This window comes from Callithrix jacchus, chromosome 11 (genome assembly GCF_049354715.1).
Source record: "Callithrix jacchus isolate 240 chromosome 11, calJac240_pri, whole genome shotgun sequence".
NCBI lineage: Eukaryota > Metazoa > Chordata > Mammalia > Primates > Cebidae > Callithrix > Callithrix jacchus.
The window spans coordinates 10,480,035-10,492,956 of record NC_133512.1 but is presented as its reverse complement, the minus strand read 5'-3'; the positions used below and the strand labels follow the sequence as shown (position 1 = coordinate 10,492,956).

Below are 12,922 nucleotides of genomic sequence, written 5' to 3'. Positions count from 1 at the left end.
AGAATTCCATTTTACCTGTAAGGAAACGGCAGCTCAGAATGGTTTTGTCATTTGCCCAAAAATATATGACTGAGAAGTGGCAAAAGTAAAATGTACTGTGGTTCATTGGGCCCAAGCTTTGTTATCCACACTGAGTTGAACCTTAAGGGCCACGGAGCTTCCATACTGACTTGGCAGCAAGTGGATGGACTGAATACTTTCCTTCCACTACTGCCATCACTGAGAGCTTCTGGAAACGGGATAAGAATAGGAAGGCCCAGTCCAGCATAAACCAGTAGAGCCTTTTGTGAAGGCTCCTGGGAAGCGAACTGGAGCTGAGTTTATGATTCTGGGACGTGAGTCATTTCCCTTGGGAAACAGAGGTCTCCTTGCCCATTCCTGCTCCAAAACATGGTACAACTGGCATTATGTTTAAAAGTCTCTAAAAACTCCTAAAACCTTGTCTTTAATAGAAGACCTATTGTAAAATGTGCCTTGTCCAAGTGAAAGCCTTCTCTTTGGGTCTGAGAAGTATGCAGGACTTTAATTACTGCCCAAGTCTCTCTTATTTGGGCAAGGCTGAATGAATTCTTCATGGCTGGGATCCTTCTCTGGGAGACCTTAACTTTGATGGCTCGCTACCCAGCACCTTTCCAATCAACACTGTGATTATTTCACTTTTTTTTTTTAAGGTGTTTTATTCTGACTTTCTGATGTAGCCTTCCGATAAGGCCAGAATCTGGATAATCTAGGCTAACTAACCACTTTTTGGCCTTAATTGCCTGGCCCATATAAAGATAATTTACTCAATTCTCCACTTCATTTTTCATGTGTAGATGAAGTCTGACTGTAGTTGCTCAGGCACTATTAATTCAAGTTAACAAGCAATGAAGGCTGCAATAAATTTGTATTTCAGGCTCAACTTCGATTTTACTTACAATCTTCATACAAAAGTACTGGTTGGCAGGCCTGTCTTTGAAATGTGCTCTATGGAATGATACTATATGTAACCTTGTATCCTTAGGTTCTAAGACTTATCTAATTTTGGTAGAGCTTAAGAGGTTTACAGAATAAATATTTTTTTCATTGTTATTTCAAATGATAGAAAGTGGAACATGTGTTTCTCTAGATAGTATTTACAAGAAACTAATTTCTTTTGGGGGAGAAATTGGACTCCTAAGAACCTTCTGTGAGTAATAGTCTCTTCAAATAATCTGGTGATTTTGTGTATTTTAGCAGAAAGAACTAGTCAAAATCAGCCAAGTGTGGTAGCTCACGCCTGTAATCCCAGCACTTTGGGAGGCTGAGGCAGGCAGATCACCTGAGGTCTGGAGTTCGAGACCTGCCTGGGCAACGTGGTGAAACCCTGTCTCTACTAAAAATATAAAACTCAACTTGGCATGGTAGTGGGCGCCTGTAATCCCACCTACCAGGAGGCTGAGGCAGGAAAATTTCTTAAACCCAGGAGAAAATTTCAGTGAGCTGAAATTGCACCACGGCACTCCAGCCTGGGTGACAGAGCGAGACTCTGTCTCGAACAACAACAAGAACTAGTCAAAATCAGTCACACTTTCACAGGCAAGGTAGAGCACCGCCATAAATTCAAACATCTCAAGCTTCCTACTTATTGAGTGTGAAAACATTGTGAATGTTGACTTGAGGCTCAGCTCATTTTCAAAAAGTGGGGAGAAAGAAGAAATATGCTTTCCTTGGCATCTACTAATCCAGATAGTAGGTCCGCTCCTTTATTTATACCATCTCAGTTTTTCAGAAATCACGATAACTCTGTGAGATGGATAATCATGATCTCCAATTCACAGACGGGCAAACTGAGTGAACTGATTTAGCAAAGCCAGGAAGCTAGTAATGATGGAGAAATGATTTAAATCCAGGTCTGTTCTATTTTATATGCATCTGATCAACAGTCAAGCCCCAAAGAAGTGAGGCTACGAGTCACTATCATGAAAGGCAGAACTAGAGGCTACACATAATGGGCAAAGAGAGAGCTACAGGTAGAGAGACGGACGAACTCCCACATACCGACCTCTCTGTATGACTGGTGCTTCTTTTCCTAGTCATGCTGGACTATGAAAGGGATGCCCCAACAATAAAGGTGTGGAAACCATCACTGGCTCTCAGCACGTGGCTACTGGAATCCTGAGCCACAGAGTTCCTATGTCCTTCTTTCCCTTGCTAGGATTCTCTTTTGTGTTCATAAAGTTCTCTCGTGGACACTGTAAGCTCTTCGCCAGTTCACCTAGTTTTGACTGGCTTTGCTATAGGTTTTTCTGAAAGGTGATCATTTTTTCCTGTTATCATTCATGTTAATCTCTTCCTCTGATCTCAGAGCTCCTCCTCTGAATCCCTCAAAGGTGGAGGAGCACCCTCTTCCCAGAGGTACTGTGGTTCCCAAGCTCATGACCACTGCTTCTTATCTTTCCTTGAAATATCCCAAACTCCTCGTTATATTCCCAGGTGGGTGGCCTCCATTTTCTCCATCTCTTTTGTAACAAAATAGAGGAGGTTGTATTCCCCAAAATTCCTCATAGGAATTCCTTATACTTGTTTGGAACAAATACACTGACAAGCTGCTAGGTGTAGGGACAAGGTGGCTAGGGGCGAAACTTAAAAGACAAGATCAATATGTGCAAGACGCTCCGAACAATCTTCTAAGGAAGCTGGGTCCTGCTAACCGGAGGGCGGTTTGTTTTGCTGCCTACCGGAATCTCTCACAATACGTGGTCTGGCAGGACAGAAATGAATTGCTCTGCCTAAGGAAAGAGAAGTCAGTGGGGCTGGGCACTGAATAGAAGGGCAGCGCAAATACAAATATCCCAACAGGGGCGCGACTAGAGAAGGACACAGGACAGATATTCTAGTGGGGAATGCTGGAGCTTTGCTGCAATGTGTCTGATGTCACATCCTCTCCTTTATAGGTGGTTTTCTGAAAGATCTGGTAAAACCTGCAGTTTATATAAGTGAATTATTTAGGGCAAAGGTAGCAAACCCACGATTCCATGAGTGAGGCAAGTTTTGTAAATAAGAGATGCTGCCAGTATAAGGCTATAGGGACTGTAGAGACTGTGGCCAAGTGAGTACAGGCTTCATCGGAAGGCACGCAAGTTCACCGGTGCATATCAAATTAACATGCATTGGCAGATGACATTTGCCCTACAGGCCACTGCTCATTACCCAGCTTTAAGGAAACTCAAAGAAAGGTAGAATATTGGTGCCAGGTGGATGAAAGATGTCCTGAAGGTAGTGGAGAGGCCTCAGAGGGACAGAGAGACAAGTGAAACCACCAGGACACATGCGTAAGTTCGTAAGAAAGGAAGGAGAGACCTCAAGAAAACACTGGTTACTAAAGTGCTTGGTTTGAGACAACTGAGAGAAAATTATTTAGAAAAAAGCAGGATAGAGAAAATCATCTCTAGGCTGTCTAAATGATCAGTAAAATCCACCATGCTCACCTCATGCCCAGTGTGAGCGAATTTCCAGAGGGGCAGGCAAGGATCTGAGTATAGGATATGGGTCAATGTCACACAGCATCCACAGGGGCTCTGAAATTTGCAGAAATCCAAAGAGAGGGTTTTAGATCTTCCCAACTTGTGGGATTGGCGGAGGTCCAAGCCAATTATAGCTACATCTCCAAGGTGAAGAGGGACACAGCAGACATCTGGGTTGCATTTATAATCCCAATGTTCCAGGAAGATGGAAGAACAAGTTACGCGGGTGCTGAGTGAGAGACCCCAAGAAGGGCCCCGTGTGCGATGCACTTAAAAGCATTCCCCTTCCTGGCAGCTGGCCAGTCAGTGTGGGGAAGCTCAGGCCCAACCACTCTGCCCTAGTGTTTCATTTTCTAAGGCACTCCTGAGAGATTCATGTGGCCCGGGATCTACCTTTGTTCCCTAGTACTTTCCTTCCATGCAGACTGGCTGGCAAAGTGTGTGCAGAACACACAGAGCCACCAGGAAAGCAGAGCGGGCAGGAGGAAACCTAGAGAGGTGATCCCCGCCAAGAGGAACACTGGATCTGCTTAGGAAAGGTCATTATTCTCTGGGAATGCAAACTCTCAGATTGATTATGAAAATGCAGCTGCCTCCCGCCACCTCCCTTGGTTGCCTAAAGAAACTTTGTATGAAGCGTAAATAAACTGTAGCCGAAAGATGAAAACAGAACCCAGTAGACATGCGTGGAACCCCTAGAACTGTTTTGCCTAAGACACACCTGCATGTTTCTGGATTTTTAGTCAATAGAAACACCCAGCTGGCCCCTCTCACGTTTAACTTTAGCCAGTTGGAGGTGGAGTTTTGTCCTGTGCAACTAGAAGTTTATCAGAACGCATGGACTATCCTCCTGGAACTTTCCAATAATTAACTGGGGGCTTCTGTGCAGGGACATGGAAGGACTGCCATGGTGAGTGAGGGGAGAAAAGTGTTTATATAACATAGGCCCATGGCAGGGATCAGAGGAGCACATGAAATTTGCTTCTAGGTTCATCCTTTGTTCTCTCCATTGCGTGTTCTTCATTCTTTTCCCACTATGTATTGCAGTGTTGTTAGGAGTTGAATTATGTCCCCCAGAAGGAAATGTTGAAGTTCTGACCCTAGGAACCTCAGAATATGATCCTACTTGGAAACAGGCTTGTTGCAGATGTAATTAGTTAAGATGAGGTCATTCTAGAGTAGGGTGGGCCTCTAATGGAATATGACTTGTGCTTTTATAAGAAGAGAAGCCAGAGACAAAGGAAGAATGCCATATGAGGACAGAAGTGGAGACTGAAAGGAAGACATTGTAAGCCACAGGACACTGGATTGACAGCCACCACCAGAAGCCAGTAAGAGGCAAGGGAGAATTTCCCCCTCCAGGTTGCAGAGGGAGCACGGCCCTGCATGACACCTTAATTTTGGACTTCAAGCCTCTAGAACTACAGGACAATACCTGTCTGTCCTTTAAGTCATGCAGGTTTTGGTACTTTGTTACCGTAGCCCTAGAAAACAAATGCAAGTATCTTTGAGTCTCCTCCATTGCTGCAACAACAATAAAAGTCTGTCTTAAAAGCTTAGTTATCCTGAGGACTTACTACATTAACATTTCTTAAGATACTTGCTTTTGAAAAGAGAACTGATGAGACATGGCAATAAGTCAGTGTATAAGGATAGAATTTCAGGCATCCAGGAAGGGCAGTGGCAGAATGCTGTAAGTCTCTAAGTGCCTGTATATCACAACAAAGTTTCCAGCACTGTGTTTCAGGGTCGCCTTTGGGTTTTACAGATGTTCCAGGAGCCATTGCAGAAAAGGGGGTGAGTGATGAGAGAAAGGCTTAGGGGGCTGGGCTCTGAGACCTCACCCCAACTTCAACCAGAATAACTCTTTTATATTTTGGGATTCCACATATGATTTCATTTGGAAGGCGTTCTGGTATTAACACAGATAGAAAGTCACTGCATTATGACATTATTTAACCCATACTAAGGAAAAGTGTTTTTTTTCTCCGCTGTTTCTGCAAAATGTGCCTCTCTCTCTCTCTCTCTCTCTCTCTCTCTCTCTCTCTATATATATATATATATATATATATATATATATATATATATATATATATAGATGTCTACCATTAAAGCAGAGTTGGACACAAGAGACACAGCATTATTCTTCCTCTTTTGTGTTTAGCTATTGTGATGGGCATAGGGGGAAAGATTAGCGGCTTTTGCTTTGTTCTTGTCTTTTAAGAACTGAAAAATCAAGATCTTCATGATTCAAAATGTGCTAGAAGACTGTTTGAAGTAAGAGTAAAAATATCTAGTTTATTCTATTTGTTGATTTATTGGCTGTCCTTCTTTTTATTTTATTTTTTGCCATTGGGTGAACAGAGAGGCCATCAGGACGTACTATTTGTATTCATGTGATAGAGGCAGAAGCAGTACATGAATACTAAAAACAATTGTGACTGATGCTGGGAGTATATAAAGGAAAGGTGCTTGCAACTCTCTTCAATTGTAAAAGCATAATTCTTACACACTTGTATCCCTCTATACTTTTCCATGTATTTCTCATTGGAAACCCTCAGCCATCCTGGGAGGTAAGCGACCTGGCACTCCTAACACTATTCCCCAGATGGGCTCAGAGCCTATGGAGGCTCAGAGAATCCTCCCAGGCCTGAAGCCAGTTAGTGAGCACGGAGATGGGGCTGCCACAAGCCTTCTGAGACTCATGCTCTCTGCGATGAGTCAGTGGTGTTTTGTTTTTTCCTGAGGGGTGAGGTTGAGGGAAACCTTAAAACAAACGGCTAACAAGGGCCTTTAGCCCCTACCTTTACCACTTCCACCATAAAACCTTAAGTCTTTCTCTGCATTCGTCACGTCATTGTGACAAGGAAGGAGTCCCAAGAAACAAACAGTGAATATCACCATCAATTTCGTTAAAAGATTCTTTAGCTAAGCATTTGAATCTCAAAATGCTCTTCAAATCCTAACAGCTCATCATTCATCCACCCACTCTCTTCTTCAGTCAAGACACTTGGCGGCGACGCCACACAAGCCACCGGGAGCTCCGGGGCGCTTCTGGCCGGGTGGGTGGGTGGACCCGGCTTACCCATGAGGAGGGGAAGTTGGAATGTCACAGGGGCTTTCTTTTCTTTCTTTCTTTTTCTTCCTTTGTTTCCCCCTGAGAACTCCTCTTTTAAATTACAGGTCCAGGTTGGATACACCGAAGGGACGCACATGAACATGGACTGGCTGCTGGAGGAAGGAGGCAACATAACTTACTAGCACCGGCCTCTGAAAAGGAAGCAGGGACAGAGACACTCTGTAGCTCAAGGAAAAGCAGCACGTTACGAGTCCAGGCTCCAAGCCCGGGGTCTTTGTTTTTGTGTTTTTTATAAAGTGGCCCACAGGGACAGCAGGGAACCTGTGGGAGCTCCTACTCACTTCGCGGATTTAGCCCTGAGGACAGACAAGTCCTTTGGAGAGAAAAACCCTGAACTTCCAAAGGCATCATCCCGCGAGAGGGGGAATTTCGGGGTTGGCCTGAGGAAAACGTGAAACAAGGAGATGGGGAGCTAAAGGTAGGGGGGCGGTGATAATCAGAGAGACCTTACAAGAATAAAGGGGAGTCCAGCCCTAGAGCGAGAGTGAGAAAGAGGAGAGGCTGGGTGGGAGAAGAGGGGAGCAGGCAGGACGCAGCCCCGGCGCCAGGGCGCGCGGTTGGGGGGCGTCCCGGCGGGGCGGCGAGGGAGGGCGCGGGTGACATCACGCCTGGGCCCCCTTCCCCTCGCCGGGTGGGTGGGGCCTCGGCGCGCCGGGCGGGCGCGGGGTCAAGGAGGGGGAAGAGGAGGAGCAGACTTGAATGTGTCTATGTGAAGACCGGGGAGGGGCGGAGGAGGCGGAGGGCGGGGAGGGAGCGCGCGCGTGGCTCGCGGCGCCCGGGCTCCCCCCCCCCCCGAGCCCCCGACCCCGGCCCGCGACGCGCCGCCTCCCCGCCGCCGCCGCCGCCGCCCGCCTCGCAGCTGGGACCTACTCGGGCTTGGGGACCTGGCGGGCGGGAGAAGCGCGGGCCCCCGGCACGGCCTGGAAGGAGCGAGAAAGCAAAAGTAAGGCGAGCAGCACTCCAAGTTTTCCCAACTTCGCCCCCTGCGGCGGCAGGCGTCCTGCTGCTCAGCGCGTCCTCTCAGCCAGAGAGTGGCTGAAAGAAAAGGGACGGGGCGGGGGTGAGGGCGGAGGAAGAGGGAGTGCGAGGGAGTGGGGAGAGTCCGGCAACATCTGTTAAAACTTGGGGGAGGAGGAGCACGGGGAGGAGGAGGAAGAGGAGGAGAGGAGGGAAGGAGGGAGCGCGCGGGAGGGGAGCGCGGAGCCGAGGGACAACTTTTCCACCCCGTGAGTAGCGCAGGCGGCGCGGGGTCGGGCCTGGGGGCTTCTCCACCCAGCGCGGGGTTCCAGGCTGGGATGGGACCTTTTTCCAGAAACTCGATTGGATGCCAGGAGAGGCGTACGGCTGGGGGTTTCTTTCTTTCTCTTTCCCCTCCCTCCCGCAGTTGAACCAAATCAGAACTGTCACTCAGGGCCTGTGAGTCAGAAGGGATCGGATTACACGATCCCCGAAACTGATGCCGGAGCTGCACGAGCGGGAGGGAGCGGGCAGGGGCAGCGCCACCGGCGCGCTCGCACACTCGCACTCGCGCACACCCGCCGCTCCCACTCGCCCGCGCCGCTCTCCCGCCTTCCCCGCGCGCCCCGCGGCCACCCGCGCCGCACCATGCCCGCGGCGGGCGCACCCCGCGCCCAGCCCCGCCGCTCGCGGTAGCCCGAGCCGCCCGCGGCCGCGCGGAGCCCGGAGCCGCCCGCCCGCGCCCAGTCCGCGGGTCTATGGGAAGTTCAGGGACTTGACAGCCGCTGCCGCCGCAGGTACGTCCCGCTCGAAGTTCTTTGTTCCGCAGCCCGCTCCTACGGCCGCGGCCGCGCCTCCTGGGCTAGAGGTGGTCCCCAGCTGGGGGACGGGATGGAGTGAAAATGGCTGTCAAAAGGCGCCCAGATTTAGAGAGCCGCCCGTGAGGCGTCCGAGCAAGTCTTGCATTCGCTCCCTCCTCCTGGAAGGTCCTTTTCCAAGAGTCTGACCCGCTGGCCGGCCGGAGACCGACGGGAGAATTTCACCTCCTGGAGGGGGGACAAAGTTTGCGGCAGTGGCGACGGCGCCCCTCGCCTCCGCCCCCACCCAGAGGGTTCCGAAGAACTCCGCTAGCCCCGCACGCGCCGGACTCCTTCCTCGGCGCGGTGGCGCTCTGCGGCTCGGGCTTCGGGCGCGCACGGCGCTCGGGATGGGCGGAAGGAGGCGGGCGGCGAGGTGGGTACGCGCGGGGCCCGCCGCCGCGGGGGCTTCTCCCGCCGGGGCCTCGCTTCGGAGGGCGGGGGTGTGGAGTGAGCGGATGGAGAGAGGCGCGCCTCCATCGTCCTAGAGGAAAAGTGAAAGTTGTACCATCTGTATATGATTTGGGATTCTCTTTTATTTCTTTTCCTTTCCAGGGGCAGCGCTCACAGATACACAATAACCGTGGTCCAGGCAATAATCATTTAAGGTGCCGCATTTACACAGAGCAGCAGGGGACAGTTCCTTTTTTGAGTAGCAGCGGGAAAATAGGCGGGAGAAGGCCGAGAGGGTGTAAATATTGACCCCAAACTTGGAGAGTTTGTGAAGCGACTTTTAAGTAGATTGCCCGAAGCGGACGCTAGACTCCACACCCGGCCTTTTATCCTTTCCTGAACTTTGTGCTCCTGTCCCCGATTGCACCTCCTTTTGTAAGATGCCGTCCCCCAAGAGGCGCTGCACCCCAGGTTTCCCTTCCTGACCCCGCGTGGAAAAGGATTAAGGAGGTTTCCTCCGCCGCTGCTCCTCCTGCCCCAACTTCTCATCTCCCCAGTGCAGACTGCCGGGTAGATTCTGGCCTTGGGTACAGTGCTCGTGGCCCTCTGCCAGTTTATATGTACATATATTTATGTAAAACATTTTCTCCAAGCTCTTTGCCAGCTGTTCCACATTTTCCAGCTGCCACTTCAGTTTGAAATGATGGACTGTCCGCGTCTCCAAGTGAAAGAACCCTTTAGTCAGAGGTATGGAGGGCCGGCCGCTGTGCAAATACATGGCAGTGCCATTAGCCGGACTGGTATTATTAGTTCTAAAAAATACCTCCTGCTCCCCTTGTCCTTTCCTCCTTCTTCTCCTCAGTCAGGCTTTCCAGAGCACAGTATATATACTTAGCTGAAAAATTGAGTAATTAGACCTTTCCCTCCTAAATGTGATTTTTGCACAGAATTTGGATGAGGCCGTTTTTTTTTTTAGATCCCTGAAATACCTGTCTGGTGGAAATAAATTAACGTTTAAAAATAAAAGAGTTTCAGCTTGAACGCGTTGGGCATGGCTTGTGGGGGTCCTGCACCCTGGCCATCTGAAATGAGCTCTTTTTAGTCTATTTAAGGCAGAAACCATTCATCCTCCCCATGCTACACTGTTTGTCTTGTTTGATGTCTTAGCATATTATAGACCAAAATCTACAAGAATTGGCCTGAAGTATTAATTTTGAGTATTTATGTAATTGCTCGGTAATTTTGAATAGGTGCCTTATTGATTGATTCTTGTAATTATTTCATTTAGGTTTTAGATTAAAAATTAATAGTAGTCTGACAGTTTCTTAATTACATGTGTCAAGATTATTTTGAAGGAGGAAAATGCTATGTTTTAAAATAGTGAAGTAGCCTCAAAATCTCTTCATTTTTCTAAAGCAGAACAGGATTTCAGTTGAGGGGATATATTAAAGCTGCCGGTATTGGTTTTAACAATGTAAACTCTGTGAAGTATCTAAAGAATTTGTTTATGTTAGGAAATATTGGTCTTAACAACCTGGTACACTAACACTTTGGCCAGTTAGACTATATTCAAACCTAAAACAAACATGAAATAACATTTAAATTAGTTGTAATAGCATGCTTATACAGAGTAGAGAGTTTATTTTATACTAAAAGCTATTTAATTAGAAACTCCCCGCCTAAGGGGAGATCCTTTCAGGGTATGTAATTCTTAAAGTCAGCCTAGGGAAGCTTTGGTTGAAGATGCATGAATGAGTCCAATGTGAGAGGTGTCTAGTGAAATTTCACACAAGCAGAAACACTTTAAAAGATATAGATTGTATTATTGTTAATAGTCCGGTAGGTCCAACTCAGATGTTTACCAATTCCTGGTGCCTTTAACATGCTTGTGTTCCTTGATTGAACCTCCATATAAACACATTTCTATTGTATATTTAATTTGCAAAGGACCATAGACAGAAATGAGAAAATTCAGTACTGATGAAAAATGGCTCTGTTGAGTTATTTCATTACTTATTTAATGAAAGAATCGTTAATTTATCAATTTGATGACCAAGCCTAAAAGTTGGGCTTTCCTTTGTTTCTTGGCCATTGAAGTTTCCTTAATTACCTGCATGCTGTAAGGGTTTCAGACTTCCTCTGTGCTTAGCCATTTAGAGGTCCTTCCTTCTGTGTAAGGTATCCCGCTTACTGAGACCTCTTCTCCCCCTCCTTTTTTTTTTGAGGGTAGCTTTTGGGAGCTTAGAAAAGGTAATAATTTAATGATCATTGTTGCATGCACTCACTTATATGGAGACAGTAATATACTAAGAAAAACCAGTCTTGAAGGAAAAGTGAATCAATGAGTCATGAAATCCTCAAGAAAACCTTAGTAATGGAATGTTAATGCTTTTAGACTATAGTAGCTTATCTTAAAAGTCAGACTTTTCTTCTTTATGCAATTGTTGTAAATCCCCAGCTAAAGAATTCTTTGAAGGAGGTTTTAGTTTTGCTGGCATTCATATTCTGAAGTTGGTCTGATTTGTTTTGGAAGATTCAAGAAATTTTCTGCCAACTTACATCATGAGAGGCAATTAAAATGCTGAAATGACTTTAAGGGACACACACAGACACACACACACACACACACACACACACACACACGTTTGTTAAACAAAAGGTTCCACTCTAATAATGGACTTCAGGTTGGCTTTTCATTAAAGCCGAGGAGAAGATGCTGCCCTAAGCTTCACGTTGTCATTTTTCTAGATGAAAATTGATTTGTTTCTGGGTTCAAAGCAAATAAAGGGAGACAGAATAAACAACAACAGGGCAGGGGTACTGCTGCAAACTTTTTCAAGTACTTTCAGTGTATTTTTCATCTTTACTTTTATTTGATGGGCCTGTGAAATAGAGCTGTAGACTGGCGAAGACTTTAAATGAAATTTCACACTTTGATGATTTTTTTTAAACTTTGATATATTGACAGCAAAAGGAGCTGCAAAGCTTTTATATAACTTGAGCAGTAACGCCAAGCAGCAGTCAAATGTCTCTATGCATTTGTGTTTAACTGCAGAAGAAAAACATGTCCATGGGCAGTGGAGGTTCTTATCAACCCCCTAATCCCAGATCCCAGCAAACCTTGAGGGCATGCCTCAGATCTTGCTGAAATCACTGTAGACTCTCACAGTTTGCGGATTAAATATGCTATGTGTTCCTGGCTCCAGCAACAGTTTTATGAGCTCACTAAGCTTCCTGTTTTAAGATCCTTTTCTTAAGTTTTTAGGAGCTGCTAAAGGCAATGCTGTCTGGAGTAAGTGGTACTTGTTAATTTAGAGACACTTTAGATATTTCATTCTCTTTTTAAAAATTGCCAAAATTATTATTTTTAAATCTAAAGGCCAGTCACTCCGGGGGGAGGGAGGAGGGATGTTTGAAAGAAATTGGATGTTAAATGTGTTTGGAAGTGTGCATTTGATCGCAAACTTTACATGGTGTCTCAATTGTTTTATGGCGATTTTCTTTTGCCTGGCCCCTGAAAATGAGACTTTTCCCACTTGTACTTCTAAATGCACTATATTTGAGTGCCAGATTTCTTCACTACTCATTACCTCTGAGAGTGTCTTGGTTTTTTTAAATGTGAAAGTGTTTTTTGTTCTGTGTGTGTATATTTCAACCCGACAAAATGTCTCAGAAAATCTATGGCCTTCTAAAGAAGCTGAATGAAAAAGCCATTACATAGTTAATAAGGTGGCTTTGGAACATTTCAGCCCCCTCCTGAAAGGCAATATTGTGTTGAGCTCCACATCTGCATCTGTGGTATCTATAGTTGTATCCTCATATATGACGCTTTTGCATTTTGCATAGGAGTCATAATTAAAAAAGAAAACACTTACATCATTGTCCAACAACATGTCATATAATTCCCAGGAGAACCCTAGCCAATTTTGTGCTTAAAGGTTATTCAATGAATGAAATTGTGAAAGCCCATTTGTCAAAGTACTGCGTGGTTTCTGTTAGTGTTCAAGCCCCAAATTCATTGTCTGCCCGGGTCCAGCCATTAGTCATCAGTGTATTAGTGCTGCCTTCAGGCCATGCTGCCCAGCACTTCT

The 12,922-nt window shown here is 46.5% G+C and overlaps 1 protein-coding gene across 5 annotated transcripts in view; it reads left to right on the top strand.

Moving 5' to 3' along the window:
* The first annotated feature begins 7,333 nt into the window (after nucleotides 1-7,333).
* The window catches only part of GLI3 (GLI family zinc finger 3), a 284,194-nt gene continuing 278,605 nt past the window's right edge, over nucleotides 7,334-12,922 (top strand). For 2 of the 5 annotated variants that reach the window (XM_054237018.2, XM_078342254.1), the window contains exon 1: nucleotides 7,334-7,567. Coding sequence is in view for 2 of the 5 variants with exons in the window: in XM_035253233.3 (XP_035109124.3) it covers nucleotides 8,081-8,378 (298 nt within the window). In the remaining 3 variants the exon portion in view is untranslated. Of the gene's footprint in view, nucleotides 7,568-7,766; nucleotides 7,851-8,042; nucleotides 8,379-12,922 lie in introns of those variants that run through there. The other 3 variants (XM_035253233.3, XM_035253232.3, XM_078342256.1) reach the window with 2 other exon arrangements.